Here is a 24,536-nt window from a genome sequence, read left to right as displayed (position 1 = left end):
ATTCGACTCAAATGTGTATTTCGTGTCGACCGAAGGACATTTATCCGATCAATCGGTATTGCGAATAGTATATATTTTACATGGCATTAGCATATATTTTATGTCAAATTATGATCTCACGCATTGTTCGGCGTGAACACTGTGCCTCGAAGCAGCATCGTCGCTGTTTGCTTCTTTGCAATTTAAATACGCTGAAGAATCGACTACTTATCATTGCAAATACGCTGAGGATTATTTTCAAGGTTTCGCGGGAATGCGATCGTGATTTAACAATGAGATCGCGAGCTATATATTAAAATTTTTACGCGATTTTTATCTATGCAATATTACTGGGTATCGCCATCGCGTTCGCCTCTCATACATATGATATAATATCTACAGCTTCCGCGATTTATGTATTTACGCAATATATTTTTTTTATGGCTATCTACAATTTATACACGAACTCATTAATAAGCGAAATAAGCGTACGTTCCGGCCGCGTGACGAATGAAGCTGCACATAATTCGCGATGCCAAAAATCGCCGACTCTTTAAAATCGCGAACGTCCTGCTTCGAGGGCCTCACGAATTTCGCTCGAACGATTTCGAGCAATGAGCCGAAACCACGACTGGCTTTCAGGTACATATAACGAACGAAACGCTTAATTACTTAATTAATCCACGAATCACGGCGGCCGCTCGCGGCCTCGCGCGAGTTACACGCGTATGCGACAGCGCGGCGAAAATACAACGACGAGTATCGCGAACAGAAAAAGTGCGCGATGACGATGATAAACGTAAATTCACACGAGTCGCGAAGAAGGAACTCAGGACGAACGAAACCGTCGTGACGGGTGATAAAGTTTTACAAACGGATTCACGATTCAACCATATTATCCATAAATATGCCGTTTTAAGCGAATCACATTTCTCTTTCACTTTCCTTTCATTTTCGCTCTTTCTCTCTCTCTCTCTCTCTCTCACTCTCTTTCTTTTTTTCTCACAATCATACAGTGCTTTCTTTCATAACCTTACGATTTTCCTAAATCTCCGTCGTATTTCGGATACGTTACGAATATATTCGTTATCATGAACTTTTCGCGCTGCGTGATAAACTCGAAGATAATGCGGAGAATTGTTCAAGATTTTGTCTTTTGGTTTTTTATTATTTTTATTCACTTCCCAAATTTTTCTTCCTTTACTCTCACATGTTCTCTCATTCATTCTCTCTCTCTCTCTCTCTCTCTCTCTCTCTCTCTCACTCACTCACTCACTCTCTGTCTCATTTTCGCATATATCACACTCATCCACACTGCGTGACCTCTTGAGATCGTTGTATCTAACTATGATATATCTACACGTTACTTATACATCTACAAGTCAGTTGGTTGGATCACCTTCTCTCGCGTACATGATTCTTCCTTTTTGCTGCATCCATTCAGAAGGGGGAGAGGGTGTTTTTCATGTATAATGTATGATTACGAAACGTGTATTATCATCACGTTGTCAAGAGCGTTTCCCCAACGTCTACAGTGAACGTTGATTTGACAGAGATTTGTTCTCTTACATCCTCAGCATTACATACATCTCATGCATCCAATATGTTTATCGCTAGTAACATATTAACGATTTTACGCGATTGACGATAAAAATTGGTACCATTCTGCCGGCGCGAGTCCTTCAGCACCTCCTCCCCCGTCCTTCCACATATTATCTCACATCGTAATACTCCCGCGCGGATATAATAATTAATTAATAAATACTCGTCGCGTTCGTCGCTCTCGTTGATTAATACGCTACACGCTACGTCGTTTACGATTTACAATATCAATTAATTATCAAATTATTAATTCAACCATTAGAATTACTTTAGAATATTGGTACTCTTTCGTGTCACCTCCGTTATTTCTTAACTTTTATCGTATGCCTTTTTTTTATTCTTTTGTTATCCTTGCGTGATCGTGTATGTTACATTATGCTCTCTGTTTTGTCTTAACAACAGCATTTGCTCATGTGTAAAACACGAATACAGATCGAGCAAACGAGCGCGTACAAACGCAAATGAACAACTTGTTTCAATAAGCGCGAATGAAGCTGTTAGTACTCGTAACGTCGGTTCATAATCATTGAAGCAAGTTATTCATTCGCGTTTGTTCGCACTCGTTTGCTCGATCTAGATCCGGCTTTAGTCTATACTTTCGTTCTTACTCCATTCACTCGTCCACGTATTCTCGCACGTTCACCTTTCCTCGCACGTCAAGCTAGATCCGAGCCGAGCAGACGATCGTGATCAAATACGAATGAACAACATTGATGAATGCAATGTTATCGCGATATCATAAAGCGCCACTCGGATGCACCTAGGTATCACTTTATCTTTGTTTGACATTCAGTGAATAACAAAGATAAAATACCTGAATGAACCCGGACAAAGTTTCTGAATGCGGTCCTGATTAAAGAGAGCTGTTCATTCGTGTTTGTTCACGTTTGCTCGCTCGGTTTGAATCCGGCTTTGTACGCACGCATACATGCACATTTTAACAAAAATTGTATAGAGCGTTTTGATGGCGTCCACGCCGCTCCTTGTTACGCATCTTCGTCCTCTTCCTCTCGCCGTTATGGTTCGTCGAAGTATAGTTGAATCGTGAGTAGGGCCCTTGCTAATATTTATAATAAATATGTATAATACGTACGTATGTATAAATAAGTGTTTGTACTATAAAGAAAGTAAAACGCCGAGAGTCGCGGGCCGGGCCGATCCCACGTGGGGTGTCTTTACGGTCGCACGTGTAGAGAAAATTAGAAAAAAAGGGTAAGAGGAAAAACGAGCGCGCCGCTGCAGGTTATACCCCTTCGCCGGGGTATATATTCTCGTGTTAGGTCGCGCAGCTCGATACTGATTAGCCCGTAGATTCGCCCGAGAACCCCTCGTGATCGGCGATTGCCGGCCTTCGAGCTCACGTGATTCAAGATGATCCGATGCGTTTGGTGAGAATTAGGTGGGTTTCGAAGAACGCCTCTCTTGTATTATGTGCGCGTCTGTGTGTTCTTTGTCTGCTGCTTGTGAGTGTATGTATCTTCATATGTCTGTCATGTGTGTATAGTGTGTACGCTTTTGTGTTTTATAACTCCTTCGTCTCTAATTATACACGAACTTCGGTTCGACCAGCGCGTGTGTGCGCACGTGCACCTCCCTTCCGGCGGTGATGGCGGTGTGTCTATCGGTCGTCCTTCTCCACTTAATTACTCTAGTTTTAGTTACTTAATCAACGTCAACACTTCGTACGAAATGAATCGAACGCACTATCGGACCCATTTTTCATTGGCAGTTGAAGGATTTTTTTTTCTAATGATTTTCATTGTTCTTTTTTTTTTTTAAGAGTCCAATCGACGTCGTTTGTCGTCGATGCGCGTGCTCGCGTCATTAATCTAATTCAAGAAGGATGACCGGTGAACGACCGGAGTGCCGATAGGCGGTAAACCAGCGTGTCGCCAACACACGGTGACACGTGGTGAACGTGCACACACAATCGTCGTGCTATACTGGCCGAACGTGTAGATTCGAAGAACGTTATTGTTATTTTCTCGTTTTTACGTTGCTTAAGAAAAATTATTGTGCCGATAATATGTTGGGTCGCTAGCGAAACCCTAAACAGGCAGTGCAGTACGAGTGAGTCCTTAAGCAATCTCGAGGCAAGCTTCGGCCTAATATCACGTTTCGAGTCCATTGCTCATCGATATAATTATTTTGTGGGTATGTTGTATGTGTATGTGTGTGTGTTATGCATGTATGTGTGTATATGTGAGTGTACGTATGTAAGTGTCCATGTGTGAGTGTGTGTGGTAATTCTTCGATTATCTTACTTTTTTGTTTTGCTTTCGTTTTTAATTATTACTTACAGCGTACGATTAAATTTAATCTTATATTTAAAAGGTATACGCGGAGCATGTACAGTGGTACAGTTTCTTTGGAGTATCATGCCGACGTAACTATTTCCATTCTTTTGCTTTTCCGTCTTCCCTTCTCATCATTCTTTGCGATCGTGATACGGGACGATTTCGATACAGTTAAGCATCCCTTTGAGCCAATCGGGAGTGTATCTCATTCTTCTGCGCACTTTCTAGCTCTAAGGACAGTTCCACTGAGTTCAAAAAAAAAAAGAGCATCCTCTTCCTGTTCGTTCCCCGTGAATTCTTCCGTATGTTCCTCTACATTATTATATATAGTAACGTTAAAAATCACGGTCCTCTAAACCGGACATAGGCGTGGTTGGTGTACGCGGGATATGACTAATAATTATCGGATTCAAACATTTTCGTTTACGCACTTCTCCCCCCCCCCCCCCCCCCCGAATAAATGATATCGAGATTTTCCCCCCCCATAGGATACTCGTCGGTCCTCTTAATCGGTAAAACGGGCGAAACTCCGAAAGATTATCGTCTTAACGTACAGTTCTACTACGTCGCTCCCGTCTCGTGGTCGTGCGAAACTTATGTATCCTGAGCTGATGCTTATAACAGCCTTCTTTTGTAGATGGATGACCAGCTACTAGAATTGACTTAAACTCCTCTAAATGCGGAATCACGTGTGATGATGATCCTCGTTGTGCTGCGGTGGTTGGTCTTCGGTGATGATCACGTTGTCGCCGTATTGAAACGCGCGATCTTCTACGGTAGTCGAAAGCCAGTACCAAAATCTAATCGCGAACGATATTTAACTTCCTCCGAGATTTCTCTTAGCTCTTCTCTTGAGAATTACTTTCGTCTCACACATTATGTATTTATCTCTGCAACCATTTGAATCGTTTCAACTCGATCGTTAGACTTGCGGTGCAGCGGTTCTAATGAAATTGAATCGTTGATCGATCGTCAAGATCTCCTTCAAGTTTTTCAACATGCACTTTCCAAGTGCGCACTCTGTCGTCTTCTCGCCTGTCTCTGCCGAAACTGATGAAATTCCGCCTTCATCGCCTGTACTCGGGCCTCTATATTCTCTCTGCTATACCTCGGTGCCTGTTGATGTACCGTGTGCACTTGATGGATGTGGGGAACGTGGATCGTGTGGATCTGATGCATCGGCGGTCTCTCCTCCCGCGTAGGCGTCGAGGCCGACGTTGGTGTCGGCGTGCACGACACCGGATCGAACTCGTAGTGGCCGTCAACGCTACCGGCGTCCACGGCATTTTGTATGTGCGTGTGTCCCACCTTGGCTTGATTCTGAAGCTCAAGCCAGCGACCCACCAGCGGCGGTGGAGGTGGCCTGTAAGGCGGCGGTCTCCATTCGGCGACCGTGCTACCACTTCTTGAGCTCTGGTTCTGCTGCGAAGTATTCTTACTGCCGAAACCCGAACTGCTTGATCTGCTCTCAGGTGAAGTCTCCAGGTCGGGCGAGGCAGCGAGCTCTGGTGCCGATCTAGCGTGCCTGGCGTGTCTTGGCGGCAACCTCGCCCTAGGTCGTCCAGCCGGCTGCGGCGGCGAAGACGTCGCTAACGGTTGAACCGGCACGAACCGCCTCGACTCGGCATGGATCGCCTTGAGCGACGGTAACTCTTGGCTGTATCGTTGGTGTATGCTGCGAAGCTGGAGGTAGCCGGGTGGTGTCGGGAAGGAACGTTCGCCAGAGGATGGTTGTTTGACAGAGCTGAGATCGCTGAAGTACAAAGGCGTCCAGGGGACCTGAGCCCCGCTCGGCGAACTGGCCAGGAACCTAGGTGACGTGATCGTACAAACATTCGCGGGCGGTATCCTCGCCAAAGGATTTACAACGCCATGATGACAATCTGATGGCAGGGGACCTATGGACACGCCGCTACCGTCGGATCTCAGACTTAGCTGGCTGATGCCAACCAGGGGGCGTCGCCATGAGGATTTAAGCCGTTGCTTTGGCAGGAATCCACCGTCGTCGCTGCTGGAGACGTCCAGGATGCTGTTGTTGGCTGAGCTGAGAACCGAGTCCGCCACAACGAAACGGCCGTCGGCCGCTCGGGAGATTTTGCCTAGCGGACGACAGCGGCACGAGTCCGGGGTATCCGGGCTCAGGATCTCCTTCAGGAGGCTTAAACCTGGTACTCGGCTTTTTCTAGGTCTATAGGACAGAAGGAGCGTTAGAACAATCATGGTGGTGGTGATTGGCGGGCACGGTCCGATCGAGATCGTCGGAGGATGATCTTGGCATATAGGATTCACGCGGAATCCATCGCCTGTTTTCCATGGTACCCAAATTTTTCCAAAATAAATATATAGTTTTTATTATATTACGAATTTAAGTGTACATTAAATGATAAGGAGGCGTACATACATAGGTAATTGTTGAATGTTGATGTTATTGCTGCACTGAGAAAAATTTCATTTTTCGGGCTTTATCCGTTCAAAAAGTAACAAACAGATATTTCGGATTGATTTTGATCGGATAGTCTTATAAATCCGATCAAAATTAATCGGAAATATCTGTTTGTTACTTTTTGAACGGACATTTTTCTCAGTGTGTAAGCTATTTTTAGTATATAATATATTTTAGTTCATAATAAATATGGAAGTATCTACTTCTTTTAATTTTAGTATTTTCTTTTTATTTCGTTTGAATTGATATTGTGGAGAAATTTCGATATCCACTACGAATTTATTTGTGAAATGTCGGGGAACTGTTCATTTAACGAAATCGTTTATTAAAACAAATACTTCTGAGATTATTCGCTTCTTCCTCCGACGTGGTCCATCGGCCGCTCGGATACGGCAAATACGTGCAACACGAATGGCAAAAGACACGCAACGTTAATGAACGAAAGTTAAATAACTAGAATAAACATAACGTAAATGCCAATGTTCAAGTTAAATATGGCAAGATAATTATCAATAATTAATTACTCGTACGTATAATAACGAATAACGGATGCAGGCAGGGAGGCATGCGCATGCACATTCCGGTGCACGAGTGGTCGGGCGTGACGTGGGTTGTGGATAGGTTGGCCTCGGCAGTGAATGGATCTTTTTTTTCTTTCTTTAATTTTCACGAAACGAATTTTATATTTCTCTTATATATTTTTTCTTTTCTTTTTGCTTGCAAAATTTTGTTTCGTTCTCATAGATATCTTTTTGCGCGATTCTTTTGCATTTTCTTTTGATTTCAATCAGTGAATAGCAATTGTGGATTTAGGTGCTCCGAAACTCGTCACCTTTTCTCCTCCTTCGGGTCCGGCAGCAAGGAAAGATGGGGGAGAGAGAATGTTGTAACACAACGATTACATACACAAAAAACAATATATCGTAGCGATAATGATAAGAAATATAACGCTAAATAACCGAACGTTACTTCTAGGCGGTGGTGTTAGGGAGCAAATAGATAAATAGTGTCTTATGGGTGTCTGGTGGAGACGCGTTTCATCGTCATATATCCATTTTGACTCGATCAATGTCGGATTGGATACGAAAGTTGAAAGGCGTTTTGAACAGTACACTGTTTCCTAGTTTGGAAAAAGTATTATGAAAAATAACAAAGACATAGCGAAACATGTAGAAAAATGAGGCACAAGTATAATCGATCGAGTGCTTCGTAGTAAAGAAATCCGCGAGTAATTATGATATGATTTACAAACTGTCATTTACATTTTGACAGGATAATCCTTGTAAACATAGCAGCGTCGCAAAGTTCGATCAAACAATCTGATTGAATTTTTATACATTATTTAATATTCATTCTTCTCGAAGCACTCGATTTTGTAGGAGAAAAGTAGGAACACGAAGATTATGACACAATCGAGTAAATTATAAAAGTGCGAACTGTCGTTGAAATCAATTTTAGGCCGGATTTAAGGATGGCAGGGTCGGTTTAACTGTGTACGTCAATTTTAACGGGTTGAATGGGATAATGCAACGAGGCATCGTGAACGATTAACAGGTGGATACGATAACGGTGGGTATATGTATATGTGGATACAAGTTTTCGCGTGGCCGCAACGAGCGCGGCTTACCTATCTCCGCCTTGCGCTTATTGCCGCGTGTTCGCGTGTAAGCGTGAGCGTGTCTGTCTGTTTATTGGTCATCTAGAATCGACAAACTGGAAACAATCAAATAACACAAGAAGCTTGAATTAGAGCTCCGTCGTGGCCGTGCGCGCCGCAATAATCGTTGCAGCCCGACATGCCATATGTATGCCGCTGAAACTTTGGTGTCGCACAAATCGAAGTTTTATTCGATTCCTCTGACAAACGTTTCTTCGATATAACGACCAATTCGTCAGCCGGCTATTATCGGACATACGAATATTGTTTTTCGCATCTATGACGAAATATGAAGGCGATGCTCGTGTCACATGCGATGTGTATGTATGGACAGAGAATCGTACTGGATGGTATTGCGAGAATAGCAATTGCTCGTTGTAAGACTAATGTCGTGGACTAATACCGTGATGTGACGAGCTAAGAGAGACGTGATTAGTAATGTGAAACGATATGGTAAGCACGGCATTGGTGAAATGTGCTTCGAAATTCTTTAAATATTATCGTTATGACTCATCTTTAATTAGAGATGTCTTGTAAACGTTATGTAATATTAAACAACATGCATCAAACTAAATTCAATTCAAATGATCTAGAAATATACAGCAAGTTACTGGATAATCTTTAACAGATCAATTATTACAAATTCTGATAAATGAAAATCAATTTATACGTGAATATTTATGCGAGAAGTTATGAAAACACACCAGTAACTTCCTGCTGACTGTTTATGAAGTAATGTTTAATAGATGCTAAAATAAATCATCCAAGAATTGCTAAAAGAATTCATCCAAGAGAAATGTTCATTGCGCGGTGTATGAAAATTAAGAATTAACTATCATAAGGAAACTCGATGGTTATTTTAATAAAATATAAAGCCGTTTCTACGGAAATAATTTTCAAAAGAAACAACGTAGATAAATGAATTGGAATAAAATTTATTATATGAATAACACATCGAGTCGCCGCAAATTTATCTCAGTCAATTAACAATTAATTTAATAGATAAGTGATAAATGAAAGCGTCGTCATAGTGAAAGTTTTTAAGTCAAGCGATATAGTGATGTGATAGCGAATGAACGCATTGTTAATATACCTTTTAGTGTCATATTTATAATAATAATCTGAAAAATATTAATAATTAAAATGTGTAAATACGTGAAAATATTTATAGAAGAAAAATACAAAGAAATATATGACATACTTTGAAAAGTATTGCAATCATGTTGAGCGCTGTAAAAGCAAAAGAAATACACAAATGATAATTTAATATTAATAGAGATATAAATCAAAATTGAATACGAAGAATTGCAAAATAATGAATGCAAATGCGACAAAGAATACATTAGCGATTAAAAGATATTAAGCATATTATATGAGATGAAGTTTAAAAATAGCGAAGAGAACACAATAAGGTTATTGAATTATTCAATAGGCGCAATCTATCTGAAAGCTAGCGTTTCAAGGCAATAAAGTGTAGATATCTTCCATATAAAAGACAATGAAAATTGTTTAGAATGGAAGATAAAACGTTTTCGAAAAAAAAAAAGAATAGTTAAATAAATGTTGCATCTCTCGAACATATTGCGCTTGGCGCAAATTTGCCAGTTAATGATAAAAAAGGAAATTTAACACTACTATAAAGATAATGAGTTAAACACTTTGTAATTTGATAAAGGAAAGTAGTGTATATCATAATGGTGATTTTCACAAAGAAGCAGTAATGTGAAGAATGAAGGAATAGATTGAGTCAAAGTAGGTAATAACAATTTATGCTTATATAATAATAAGCGCGCGTGACAATGAATCCTATATAGAGCGAAGAAATATGTACACGCAATAAAAGAGCAATGAAATCAGTAAAGCACGATAATAAATTGGCAGAGAGGCGGACACCGCATTGAGTTACTCCTGGTTCGTTTTCGAAATAGTACATAAAAGAAGCAATATAGATCGATATATTAATGACAGTGAGTGTAATGCAGAATACGTGAAAAAAAAATCGCAAAAAATTTTTCGCAGATCGGCAGAAAAGAATTGAAAAAAAAGAGAAAGAAGTTTACGGCCTTGCCTCGATCTCCCTTTATCTATGTACTCCCTAAGACCGCCGAACGAAGGTATTAGGGTACTGACTGGATGTTACTAGTGTGAACTCCTAGCTGTTTTGCCTGTATTGCAGATCTCATCTACAGTCATGACAATCATCCTAAGTAGTAGTAGATAGTAGTAGGTGGTAGTAGATTAGTAGGTCCTAGCAGGTAACATTGCAGAGCTGTAGTCTCGCATAGTAGTAGGTAGTAGTAGCAGTAGTGGTAGAGTAGTAGCGGTAGTACTAGTAGTAGTAGTAACGGGCATGTGTCCCACCGGCAATTGGCGTTTCGCTCGCTCGATCGACCGAGGAGGATCGACGACTGACGGAGAATGAAATCGATCTGACAGTTCGTTCGATCGATCGACGGACCGCTCGGTACAACGTGTTTATACACACACAAACACATATACGTATACCGTCGGCGGGAGCTTATTTTCATGGTTCTTGGGAGCAACCGTGGTCTCGGGTACGTAGTAGTGGTAGTAATAGTAGCAGTAGTAGCGGTAGTAGTAGCAGTAATAGGTAGTGGTAGTAGTAGCAGTAGTAGTAGTAATAGTAGTAGTGGTAGTACTTGGTTTTTTTCTGTGTGGCTAGCGGAGGTTAGGCTTACTGTTCCGCCTCTCTATGATAAACACGCTCTCGTAATCTCGATTATCGAGGTGGAGTGCGTGATGGTCACGGTTCGGGGGGGCCTGCTCGTGGACCGGCTCCGAGGTGGCAGTGGCGGGGGTGGTTACTTGCGTAGGAAGTGGTGATTGATGAAGAGGTTGTGGTGGTGGTGGTGGTAGTTGCGGATTCAACGGGCTGCAACGGGTCAGCGTCGAGACTGACTCGCCGCACGCGTTTAGATTTGTCGACCTACAGAAAACACAGAGAGAGAGGAGGACAAGAGACGCCCACGATTTCTTATCGTCTTGTCTTTCATTTTTCCTTTTTCGTTTTTTTTTTCTTTTTGTCGCAACGGCTATCTTAGCTGGCTTGACTTGCTTGTCGGTTTCCTCATGGTTGCCGTTTTGCGCGAGAATCGATTTAGGGTCGGAGACGCAGGGCGAAAGAAATAAAAAAATAGAGATTGAGAGAAAGGTAGCTGGGAAATCTCTTTATTGACTACGATCGATTGACTCTACTATCTACCGACGCTTTTCTTTTCAATTCCTTTCTTTCACGCTTTTGAACTGATAACGTTTACGAAGTATCACCCTGCGTCCTTCCTCTCCAAAGTCTCACGACCCTTGACGCTATTCTCTAGTTCGCGTCGGCTCTCTTCTGATCCTTGCTCTGATCATAATCAAGGTACATAGCACCGAGATCGTTTTAGGCCTGTATTCGTAGTCGATATTTCGAGCTGTCTAGTCGACAAGCACATCGATTGCAATCATCAGAAAAAATACGTGGCATTATTTAACGTATAGAAAAAATTACGTTAAGGCCTTAACTTATTTCCATTTCATAATTTTTTTCTATCTCAAGACGAGGGAGGTTATCACTTTCCGGGGAAAATTAGCGTAATGTCTCTTGTACGACATTGTTGGAGCATTAGAAAATTGCAATCGTTGCTTCTACTTGGCACACAGCCCAGTGACCACGAATGCGGGCCTCAGAAAAAAAGGACTCTTGGCAGTGGCTGAACCGTCCAGCCCGTTCTGGATATATAACGTGTAGGTATATAAACGTGCAATATCGATGTCTCTCGATATAATGCTCGACAAACGCGACCGCGCTTTCTATGAAAATTTGCAAATGTTTCGACTTATCATGAGGGTGACGATGGATGATACATGATGGAAGCATGAAATAGATACTTTGCAGGATTGTTCGAAGGACTGGAGACAGTAGAACAGTACACGCAAGGCAGTATCAAGTCTAGATTATGGTAGCAATATCTCCACATTGAAATATATTATATTAATAAGAGAGCTAGCCTGCTGATTATAGTAAAAGAAAAAGGAGGACAATCAATATATTCGAATATATCAATTACAAAAGCGCATGCTTGATCGCAAATTAGACAATGTAGGAGACAATAGTCGAGAACACAGCGCCATGGCTGCGAAATTAATTTTGACTTATAATTACATATATGTGCAGTTCATTTTGGAATGGCTTCGCAATCGGCTTCGAACCTACGAGAAAATCTGTATTAGATATCGTGCGATCGTACTCGGTCTCAATACGTTCGATTGGTGGATCAAGGTTCGTATTGTGGAAGCATGAGCGTGAACATGTTGCCTGTGCGTGTAAAAATAACTCACGAAGGAACGGGATAAAGAAGACTGGATCTCTATTGGCACCCTCACGATAAGCGCCACGACAAGACACACGAGAAGCATAGAAATTCGGTTCGATATTCGACCGCTAATAATTGCACTCGAGAGAATCAAGCAAGGGCAACGGTGCAGCTAAAACGATGATAGTGAACATGACTGGGTCGAATGAATTGTTCTAAAATTCGTCGCGGGTTCAGGGTCGGCCGGAAATGAATAACGAGACGCGTATATGTACGATAAAAAGGTGGCGCGAAGTCAATGACGAGTTACGATCCAGAATAGGCATCACTGCAGTCGTATTGTGGACTTTTGGATGCCGCGATGGAAATCATAACAAGAGTCACAACTTTGTTATCCGCTACTACACGTGCAGTCCGCTTGGTCAAAAATCACTAATAAGCTGAACGCCCCACGCGCTACGCCGTGGCTCGTTTTTTTCTCTTTTCTTTCCTCTTTTTTCTTCTCGTGCATACGCGGGATGCGTCGAAAAATTCAACGATCGCACGTCTGCGTGTTTCATTTCTCATTCGTAGCTTCCCTTTTCGGTGTGTACGTGTTTTAGATCGGCGCAAATCGCGATCATGGCGATCCAAATCTAGGCGTCCGTTCCTCGATAGAATCAAATCACACGATTTCGCGATTGTATAAAAAAAAATACGAGATCTTATTCTTTACTTAATTTTATTAATTTAATAAAATAATTGCATTTGCATTCAATGCTGTTTCACGAGTTCCTTTTACACTTTTTAAATCAAATGAATGTAATAGAGACCGCTGTATTTGATCCGATTGTTCATATATTTGCGAAAAGCTGTGCCCATCTCTTACGCGAAACTTTCGTTCCTTTTCGTATATATTCCCGCATCGCTCGGAAAAAACGAGTGCGGGAAACGAATTGGTTATCGCACTCGCAATTATCCGCTGCGTACGATACGCCGCGTGTTATTTGATTCGAGCTACGAAATCCGATTCGATTCGGAACACCAGATCGCACATAGCGAACTCGATTCTTTCGTTTATGTCTAATGAAAATGTGCACGCACGCACGCACGCACGTGGTGTTGCGCGTGGGAGTGTTTGCGTAAATTACTTATCGATTATTGAAAGATCGTTTCTCCAACCTCGTCCAGAATACCTCTGCTGCTGCGGTTTAGTCTGCCGGTTTAATTGCTACGAGATATATACATCTAGAAGCTCATAGTGTTATGTATAGCGCAAGTAGATCAAAAGAGGTTCTGTCGTTCCTCGTTTCCTTAATCCTCCGTTTCAGAGGGATAGCGCTTGTCCTTTGTCAAAGTGGATCGAGCTGACGGCAGGAGAGAGAATGGATTTCTCTCCGTACGTCTTGCTAAGTCTTGCGGTCGTATATGTCTTTGTAAACGTGTCGCTGGTACGACAACGGCATGTCATCGTTATTTCCGATTAGCTCGTAAAATGATCGAGCCGTATTATTAATTTGAGAAGTGACATTACGAAAGAGGGATTACCATTAAAGATGTGGCTGCACAAGAAAGTCGTTGGCGTAAGAGCGATACGAAGTATATATGAATTTTGATACACCCAGAGCAATATAAATATTAAATTATATATTGCGTAATTATATGTATATTATATTAGAGGTGAATGTTTGAATATCTGTTGACTAGAAGATTATTCATGAGAGTTTCGTAAATGCTTGCGGTGCTTTAGTCGCCTATTGCTCGTTAAGAGGGGGTGGAGTGGACTTAATCGCTAGTTCTGGCTAAACCTAAGTGATATATGTTTCTTCGAAGTCGCATCTGCACTTTGTGACGCATTTTGACGGTACAAAATCGATATTCGATACTTGTACTATCTATTCCATATCTTAATCAAACGCATAGTGGCCTCTCTGGCCTCTGAAGGACGTCATTTTAACTCTATTCACCAATCATTTGTGTTACCGTCAGAATTCGTCTACAAACATTTATTGATTGTTGCGAAATTATTATTTACATATTGGATTATACTCGGAAAATTTAATTGTAAGAAATATTTGTTTACAATTCGAAGAGATGTATTTTCTCAAATTATTGATTATAGTTTGAATTTTATAGATTTTTGCTAATCTCAGATTTTAATTGGCAGATGAAACGAATTTCTAGTGCAGCTGCGACCCCTTCGATCTATACTTGTTGTATGATTGGAGCCTTTAAAATTGCTCCAAAGCATCGTAAGTTAAGATTCCCTGGACCTGAGAGGATAATGGTATGTCGAATGATAGACACTCACTTTTTCAAAGGCACTGTTCCCTGGGGCCCTTGCCCTGCGCCGTTCCTGGCGTCGGTGACCCGGCAGGCCACCATATTATACGCTGAAAGCAGTTCTACAATGTTACATAATTATGTTAACTATGAATGTTCAGGTTCACAGGTGCATGCCTGGTGCCTGTGTTGCCAAATCGTAGCCGTCTCTTTGACCAGTCCTGGGCATTGAATATAAACGGCTGTCACAAAGCGAGTTTTTAGTAAAAAGTTAAAAAAATAGCGGGCCTAGGACGGACCAAGTAAGAGAAATAACGCACAACATTCACAAAAGTTATTTTACCCAACTTATTATTAGATACACTGTTTCGTTCCAAGGACATAATGAATTAAAACAATTAATTAGCAGTTAGTACATTAAAATACATTTAGATTCAAACGATTAAGCGAAAGCGTTTAATTACAATTTCATTAAATATCTTCACTATATACATTATTAATTTGATGAGACATAAGACTTCTCTTTGAAAGAACTTTGTTTCTCATACAAAAATCAATATAGAGACGACACAACCAGGAGCACAGGTCCAGACGAATTGCGGGCAAAATGGTGTACGTCGATAACGCCACGGGGCGTTCATACCTTTCTCCTGTTTTCGTCTCTTCCGTTTATTGCATATCTTCACCGCGCATATGCTGAGGATGATGGCGACAAGGAAGAAGAGGATGCCGCCCACAACGCCTGCGGTGATCGCTTTGTGCTTAACACGAGCCGGCACGGGAAACTTCACCTGGTCGCTCGCACCGTAATTCGTGGCTGAGTTGGCGAACACTTGGAAATAGTAGGTCCTACCACCGACCAGGTTCTTCACTGTGGGCGTTCGCGTTAAACGGAAATCGCATGAAAGCCATACTCTCGAAAATTGGGTTCGATAAGTAATATTGGTTCATGATTGTTTTGAAATTACTCGTACTCGATGTTGAACGCCTGTCCGATGCTCGTATAAGAAATTTTATGCATAATAATCATTGCGATCGACAGAAAAAGAGAGACAGAGAGATAGAGAGAGAAAGGTATCTCACCTAAATAACTGGTCTCCTCGGGTCGTATTTGGCCCTTGTTGAGCGTTTTCCAAGGTCCGTCCGTCTTGTACTTGATAGTATAGTATTGGATAAGATGGGTTTTTTCCGAAGGAGGTTGCCAGGTTATTAGGAAACCGTTGCTGATTTCCGTCACCGTGAGATTCTTGGGAGAACCTGGCTTTGGTCCTGGCAATTTAAATCGTGATGATTAGGTCAATTAGAAATTAAATAAGTTAATTTTAATAAGTCAATCTAAAATAATATATCTCGCACTTGTATTTTTATAATTTTATGTCATTCGGTATTTTTAATGTTGCAATGCGAGCAAATAATTTTTTTCTCTTTCAGTAATAAAGCAGAGAGAGATTTAAAATTTTGCGTGTGCCATATATATATATGCGAAATGAAAAAAAAACCAACGTAGGGAAAAATCTCTTTGGCGTCAGCAAATAAATGTTGTTGTCGTAATTCCAGAATAATTTCGGTGATGCACCGAGTTGCAGTGCCAGCGGAAAGCTTTTTTTGATGAAAACGTTAACGCCGTTCCGACCGCAGCGACATTTTCGCATCTATCAAATCCATCGCGCCATCGAGTTGTATGTCTGACTTTTTTCATCGTCACGTATTTGGGTCGACTGCGATATATCGTTTACACAAAAAAAAAGGAAAAAATTTCTTTGCATTGGCTGATATGAGCAAATGTGCTGGTATAAACATGATGGATTAACTATGCTCTTTTTGAGACAGGAATTTTAAATATTCATTATTTTTTTATACATGATGGCGAATGTCTCCAATAAATTATCGACAAGCTACGAGATTCAAATGACTGACACTTGAGTATTATTTCTTTTGCGTAATATAATATACGAGTAAGTATTTAATAAAATGTAAACGACAAAAAAATAAAAAAAGAGTGAAGTGTGTATGAATAAATCTGCATATATTCCAGTCATTGAATGCGAAATCACTAGACCAGAATGAAATGATTATTGATGCAACTTGTTAATTAGATTGATCGGATTTGAGATCAGCTTTTTTTCATCACTTCTTACACATATAATGTTATGATCTAAGTACTTCCGGCGTACACGCGTTGACTTTATTAACGTCCGAGTGGCACCATTTTTATTATAGCAATAACATGATTTCATACCGTGCATTACAACGAATAATTGTAATAAAAAAAAATGTATTTAAAAAGTACGAGCAAGAAAACAGCTCGCACTACACGAATAATAATTCGCATGAAGAGGTGCAAATATTTTATTTGGCTTTCAGTTTCTTTTTTTTGTTTATGTTCCGTTATATTCTGATTCACCCAATCTGTTCCACGGGTTTATTCCAACAAAGCAAATATCTCGTACTATTCTCCTATTTCCCTCGTATCAATTTAATGGCCGCTGTTCTGGAAAATACTTCGATGGAATTTACGAAATTGACTCGTTCTTTCTACGCAACTGGTAAACGTAAAAACTCTTTCACTCGTTTGTTTATTTTGTTGATTACGCAAACGATACATTTTCTTAGTTATTAGTCGGATGGTAGAATCACAATGTGACCATTTTACGTTTGTTTAAAACACTAGACGAATTTATCGAAGCTGTGAGTTCTTTATATTGGCGATTTAAAAGATACAAGTTTTAGTGCCATTCAAAATTGATCAATCTATCATCAAACCGGCAAAATCGAGTCGAATTTCCAAAATCGAAAGAAAACGCTCGAAATTCTCTCTGTACATTAGTACATGAATTTTCGTTCACTCTGATGTGTGTAGGGATGAAGAAATAAATACGGCAAATTATTTTCGCAAAAAACTCGTCTTTATTGTGGACGTACGCAAAATAAATTGTGGCGTTTGGGTAATTTTAGTAGCAACAAACCTTTTTGGTTTTTCATCACATAACCATGCAACCATACGAAATTGACGTGAAAAAATTGAAAATAACCCCGGCAAATAGCTTGGTTTGGCCACAAAATTGCAAAATTAGCAACTTGTATTGTTTCGAATATTTGCTTCGTGTATAAAATGTATGAAGTTATTTTCTTTCTCTTCCCCAAACTGTCCATTATGAGCGCTTTTTTTCGCTTTTATCGGCATCTACACAGGCGAGGATTTTATATTTTATTACTTTTGCGCAAATATAATAGTTATTATTCCTACGGAGGAACATAGTCGAGGATTACATTCATAAAAATTTTATTAAAATACACACAATGCATTACATTAAACAAATGAATGCTAAAGCTGCTGCGCGAAAAAAATACAAATTATAATATAAAGTTTTCACTTCAATGTAATTACGTATAAAAACTGTTGGATACTGAAATAGTATTGCTATTCTCTCTTTTTTTTTTATTCGCATCACTATTCTGCCCGACGATCCGAATATGATTGAAACTCGACTCGCGGGAGAGGCAACTAAAACTTTCTTGGGTTTATTCAGCTCCAAAGCGGAGTAGATTGTTTGGAACCGTCTGCTACGTGCAAAATGTATGATGTTATTTCCTGCTCTCCCTCCTGGAATGCTTCCCGTCTAGCTCTCTCCGGTACGCCGCGGCTAAGAGGATTTCGTTTTTATTTTCCTCTGTATCTTCCTCGCGGTATGCCGAACTGTATACGAGCGTGGGTGTGCGCGGACACGCGTTTCATTCTTATTGCCTTGTCGGACTGCTTGACACTTATTTTCATGTCCACCACAGCGTGTAATAGCGGTTAATCTCCTTCATGCGAAACGAAAGACATTCTTGGAAGAAAAAATGGATTTTTTGTACTCTCGCCTTCTTCAGCGGCGCGAAAGATTCTTGCCAAAGATTCTGCGAGATAGAAAAAGATGGAGAATGACGATTGTATGTCATCGTAGTCACATTGACTGTAAATAACGCGTGGGCGGTGAAAGCGACAATGAACACTTTCGAACATTTTAATAAAATCATGTAATAACCGTTCGATAATATCGCTATCTTAATACAGAAAATAAAATTAAGGATTATTTTTATTTTATGAATTCCATTAAATACATATAATATAATATAAATAAAAAAAGAATGAAAATATATACCTTTTGGTCGTATAATTGGCGGAAACGCGGGGTTTCCCGAGGAATCAGTCGGTAATACGAGGGTATTGTAATCAAGAATGTCTGAAATGAAAAATAAAAACAGAAAAAATGAAGCAAAACTTAAAAAGGAATTAAATTAAATTAAAACTGCTTAAAAAGTAAATGAGTTGTCATTGAAGTTTTCGTAAGGTTGCAAAATAAGCTGTGATTTATTTCTAGATTCTTATGAATGAAATCTAAGCGGACCGTTGTGAAATTTTCTGCTAACTGGTGTATTAGGGTTAGTTTCATCAATGTCAATTAACTTTACTGGGTATCTGTTTTGTAACCGTAATGTGGAACATAATGTAGGATTATTCAAAATATATCTATGCACTGTAAGGGATTTTTAAATTAAATTTTGGAAAAATTTAATTTTTTTCCACAAATATGTCAAAGCAGTTAAAAAAAGATCGACTCTCGAAAGTTAAAGAATTTCTGTGAAATGTGAATTTTAGTACGCTTTGTATAGAGAGATATAGAAAAGTAGTAGAGAGGTATAGAAAAAGAAAATTTAGTTAACTCTCCCGTGGTTAACCAGCGTTGTCGAAGTCGGCCCTTTCGGTCGGTGTAGGCTAACGAGCGAAACCAATGATGATGCGGGTTTGTGCGTGGGATACAAACGTAAGGAGCGAAAAAGCGTTACAATGAGAAAAAGGTACAACGAGAGAAGAGTCAGATAGGCGAAAGAAACGCTTGAAAGGTAACCAGATAGAAATCCCTAGCTGCCGGTATCGGGGATGCTCGAGGTACGGTGTGTACAAATGGAAGGCAATGAACCGGTGGATTCGAGGGAAGGAAATAAAAGCGGAAGCAGAATGAACGGCTCGATGGGTTTTCCGATACGATAAGTCGCCACGGAAGTCTCCGTTCCTTCCCTCCACCCCTTTTTCTCGGTTTTCTCCGCTCCTCGCCTCATTCCGTATCCGCATTCGCTGTTCCCCCGCCTCCTCCTCCCCTTTTCTTATCTTGTCGCTTTCTTCTTACTTTTTTTGTTCCTCCTTTCTTTTTTTTTTTCACCTTACGGTTCCAACCGAAGAAGTCGCGCGACTTTTCGACTCTCGGATCGATATCCCGATGAGAGGATCAGAGCAGAGTGAGACGAGAACGACACCCCTCACGTATGAATTTCTCTTCGACAGTCATCGAGATGCCATTCTCAGCTTACGAAGTGAATTGCACTGCTCGCGGATATTCCGAGATATTCCGGGATATTCCGACAACCGATCGCGTTTCGCCAGAGCTTGCAGATTTAAACTAGCTGTAAAAATCGTCGATTTTAACATCTTGAAGAAATTGTACCTTACGTTACCCCCGATGCATTTCACGCGTTTTAAATTTACGATAGTATAAACGCTTTTATAGATGGCTCACGTAAAATGCGCTTTTTTATTAACTATTTTTTACCCGTGAGTGTCATCATTTTCACTGTTTTTTCCATTTTAAAACCATAATCGCGTCATAAACAATAATTTTATTTGAATCTTACCACTTTGATCCGAAGAGGCGGGTTGATCAGTCGCCGACTGGGGCAAACTAACATCTTGGAGAATGCAGATAGATAGGAGTGAGAAAGAAATTTATACAAATAGTGAAGATTAGTTTGTTAATCAGCGAATAAATGATTAGCGATTTGTTAGTTACTTAAGATTAGCATTAATACTGAATAAAAATATCTACAGTTAATATTATTAATTGATAGATGTATGATTAATAGCTATTCAATCATGATGTGAAATAGTTTAATATTTGTTTCGAGATTATCGAGTTTAGCTCATTAAATTTATGCACGTTCTTTGCATGTCTCTTATTTAGGAAATTTGTGAAAAACTTCAATAGCCAAAATAATTTAAATGTAACACAGTTTATATTACCGATCGTCCTGACTGTGATGACTTTACTCAACATTCCCTCGCCCAGGGCGTTCTTTCCGATTACTTGAAATTCGTAGAGCGTACTAGGCGTAAGATTGTTGATCGTTACCGATGTGCTGCCCGATGGAGTCACGGGGATTGTCTTCCATTCCGAAGTTCCCGATTCCCTGTACCTAAGCGGAGGTAACAATAAAAGAAAAATAAAATGTTAAAGATTATAAAATATTTTCAAAATAGGTTTAAAAAATTGTATCACTTATAATTGATATCGATGGTTATAACACGTGCTATACAAGTAAAATTGCTTTTGCGATATAGAGGACTATCATCTCTTGTTATTCGGTCAATTATAGTACGCATCATAGAACCTTAATAATGATAATACCTGTAAGCCTATCCCGTATACCCACCAGATAGTATAATCTTGCTTGTAATCAGGACCACCGGAATAGCCTGGTAACCAAGTTAGCGATACCGCGAATTGCGTGGCAGTGCCCGACACGTTGTAAGGTGCATGGGGTTGCGTTCCCTCGACGATCAGTTGCGTCGAGGCTGAGATGGTGGCAACTTCGTTGGAGGCGACGCACTGATAAAACCCAAAATCCGCGCGTCGAAGACTCTCTATGGTTAAATTGCCACCGATAATCTTCGAGCGTGTGCGTTGGATGGGTCCGCCATCTCTCTGAGATAATTTTGGAAATATTTTACAAAATTATGACAAGATAGCTCGTCGAAAATACTTCCTAACATTAGAACTGCCAATGATTAATATATATTCTCTAAAAAAAAATGTAAGTTTATTGATTTAACATCATGCGTGTTGATATAATTCTTACCGTGCTATGGATTTAAAACTTATGGTAATATATACTGTTTAAATCCATACCATATATATACACATAAGAATAATACATTTAATACTCTTGGTGTTAAATTCACTCCCATATTTTTTAGAGTAAACCTATTTGTTCCATTTAAGGCTCCTGACTAGTCACGGCGGCCATGTTGGAATCGTGACGTCAGAAGCGAGGAATGACACATTAATTTATGCTACAAGCTATTTGTAAATAAAGACAATTTGGATAAATCTAAATGACGAGATTGCTTTAAAATACCTATAAAAATGGGTAGAAACTGTTCTTTTCTCTTTTAATAGTCAGTAAATGGTCGTAAAAGGCAGGTAAAGTGAGCCTAATTTCGGGCAGAAACACACGGTTTGAACAACTCTTGAAATGAATGAAATATATGCTTTTACGTATAAAATTCCAGAATAACTATACTTTCTGTCCATTTTTAGGACTTTCATAAGTACGAGACACGTCACATTTTCACAATTAAACAAATAATAACGAAATGGCATGTAGCACAAATTTCGTCGTCAAAAACGTCACTTTTCCACGCCTATAAGTTCAGCCATTTATCGTAGCGAGGCGCTGTAACACATGGGCTCGTGCTTATGTGTGTGGCTACCGATTTCACCACATTTCGCCTGGTCGCCGACTGATTTTGAATCGCATGCTAACTAGTCAGGGGCCTTAAGTATTATGCCATACATTGTATGTCTAAAATGGTAAAATGCTAAATGATAAAATGCTTATTTCGCCAGCAATATTATTACAACCAATCATTCAAGAAAAATGTATTAAAAAATGGCAAATAAAATAAAATAATGAAAATTTGGCTTAATAGTCTAAATGGATATTTTTTCTAAGCGAGATTATACCCGATGCCATTGTATCGTTGGTTTCTGCGTTCCGTCGGCCTCTTGAGCGTCGCAGTGCATCTCGACCGTTTCGCCGACCTTCTTCGTGTACACTACTTCCGGCTCGAGGGTGAAGACAGGCGGGTTCCGTACGAGGACCTCCATCGGACCCGAGCTGCCCTGCGTGCCCTGGGCGTTATAAGGCGTGCAGGTATATCTGCCTTGGTGATTCTCATTGACCCGTGTAAAGAGCAGGGAGCCGTTGTTCATGATAACAATGTCTTTTGTCTGATAAGGCTCGAGTAGGCGTTTATCCTTGGTCCAGGTCACGTATTGCAAGGGCGGGTTGGCTTTTATGTAACACTGGACCACACCGGCCAAACGGAACGGCAGGTATTGGACAGTGGGGGTAAACGTAACCTTCGCTGGATCTAAAACCGTGAAAAATCCATGAGAAAGATATTAATTCTTCGGACATTAATCATACTTAGAGCTCATATTAAGCATCGCGTTTGAAACACACCGTTCAATCCTTAATGTTTGGACATAAAAATCTTTTCAAATTTCAATTCTAAATTTTTATTTGACAAATTCTAATTTGATTTGATAATTCGAACAAGTCTTACACTCGACGTTCAGATAGGCGCTAGCAGTCTGAGGATCGCCGATGCCATTAGTGACCTCGCACAGATATTGACCGGAATCATCGGCGCTGACGGGGTTGATAACCAGACTACCATCCATCTTGATGGACACTCTGGTATCCAGAGCCGAGACCTCTGTGACAGGTGCGCCTTCGCGAAACCAGCGCACCGTCACGTTACCCGGAAGTGCCTTTGCTTCGCAAGAAAATTGCACCTTCTCGCCTTCCAGTTTCGTTTGATTCGTCGGCGGCACCATAATAACAGCTCCACCTGTAAATCAATCAAACGCATGATTCTTATTACGTAGCGTCAGCTACAGACCGAGATATCAAAGAGACAAAATATCGATTACGGTTACCGAAACCAAACGTAACCGATGTATTCTCGTATCTATCGCATTTAGGATCTGCGGTGACCGATTGACCGCTGATATTGGTTGTCTCGTTGTCAAGGATATCCAGGAAGAGACGATAACACGCGATGCATCTGACTCGCCGTCAAGCAGAGACAAAGAGAGAAACAGAGCGCTATAGCGTCTCGATCGATTCTCGATAATGTGTCTCTCGCTTGTCAGTAAAAATAGTCACGACGAATGGATATAGGCGAAGAGGATACGAGCATCAACTGGGCGCGTGTAGTCACGAATTTGCCTTTCGCCTCCGTGATTTCTGCTCCTCCGAGTCTGCAGGGAAGGAGCTCAACAGGGTGTATTATATCTTCATCGATATCCAAACGTCGTCTACGCCCAGACCGTCTCGCGCTTCGTATTCACGCCTGAAGAATTTCAAAACTTGCGGCTTCGATTCAGAAGCGAATATCTCGCTGTATTATAGCGGAAGATCGATTCTCGTTGCATAAAAGACCGAACTCCACCTTCGCGCGATTCCGCGGCATTTTCCGCAACCCGATCTATCGTCATTCGTCGGGATTACGTGCTTACTTCATCTCCGTGTTGCCAGACAACGAGTGGAAAAGGAGGTCTTTAGAACGTGATGAGATCGAGCGAGCATACGTAGAATTGTCGAGGAATTAGCGATACTGGGGATTTATACGTTAAAAAACGTGATTAGTTTGCGAGAAGAAATATCTCGATAATAAAATCAAAACTCTATAAAATCCATAGACGCAGTAATTCTTTATTTTTATCGCATCGCACAAGATTGGATGCACGCGTTGGTTATCGTACCAGAGAAAACATTTGTTTACCATTCAATATTTATACATCGAATTCTACGATTGTGAATTATATGGTTCGGATAATAAACACCGTCGTCCGTTTGCAATCTCCGTCGCATTTCTGCTTTTACATTTTAATTTCGGACGTGTGACACTCAAAATCCATATACACGCTCGAATTCGAGATTGCTAGTTGGTAAAGTCAACAGGGTATAGGTGTCGCGCAAACAACGTGTAAATTTATACACGTAAACGAACGCTGCGATACATCTATAGTGCTGCGATGTTGCAAATATATATTGACGGACGTTTGAACAATTAAACATTTGGCAGATTGTTGCGGTGTTTACTGTCCTCGCGTATCGATGTAATCAAATTCGAGGTTGCGGAATAGCTTTTT

At 40.4% G+C, this 24,536-nt stretch overlaps 1 protein-coding gene across 10 annotated transcripts in view; it reads right to left on the bottom strand.

Annotated features, from left to right (window-relative positions):
- Positions 1-4,635: 4,635 nt before the first annotated feature.
- The window catches only part of LOC108767979 (protein turtle), a 269,485-nt gene continuing 249,584 nt past the window's right edge, over positions 4,636-24,536 (bottom strand). For 7 of the 10 annotated variants that reach the window (XM_018518138.1, XM_018518144.1, XM_018518145.1 and 4 more), the window contains 9 exons: positions 22,943-23,230; positions 22,338-22,747; positions 21,025-21,296; positions 20,615-20,787; positions 18,702-18,782; positions 15,640-15,825; positions 15,200-15,427; positions 14,585-14,678; positions 4,636-6,066 (listed from right to left, as the gene is read on the bottom strand). In XM_018518138.1, the coding sequence (XP_018373640.1) occupies positions 4,872-6,066; positions 14,585-14,678; positions 15,200-15,427; positions 15,640-15,825; positions 18,702-18,782; positions 20,615-20,787; positions 21,025-21,296; positions 22,338-22,747; positions 22,943-23,230 (2,927 nt within the window). In that variant the 3' untranslated portion in view covers positions 4,636-4,871. Of the gene's footprint in view, positions 6,067-14,584; positions 14,679-15,199; positions 15,428-15,639; positions 15,826-18,701; positions 18,783-20,229; positions 20,284-20,614; positions 20,788-21,024; positions 21,297-22,337; positions 22,748-22,942; positions 23,231-24,536 lie in introns of all 10 variants that reach the window. The other 3 variants (XM_018518147.1, XM_018518146.1, XM_018518148.1) reach the window with 3 other exon arrangements.

The sequence above is a fragment of the Trachymyrmex cornetzi genome, unplaced genomic scaffold (assembly GCF_001594075.2).
Source record: "Trachymyrmex cornetzi isolate Tcor2-1 unplaced genomic scaffold, Tcor1.1 scaffold743, whole genome shotgun sequence".
Lineage (NCBI taxonomy): Eukaryota > Metazoa > Arthropoda > Insecta > Hymenoptera > Formicidae > Trachymyrmex > Trachymyrmex cornetzi.
Note: the sequence above shows the minus strand (reverse complement) of the source record. Positions and strands in the feature narration are given on the sequence as shown.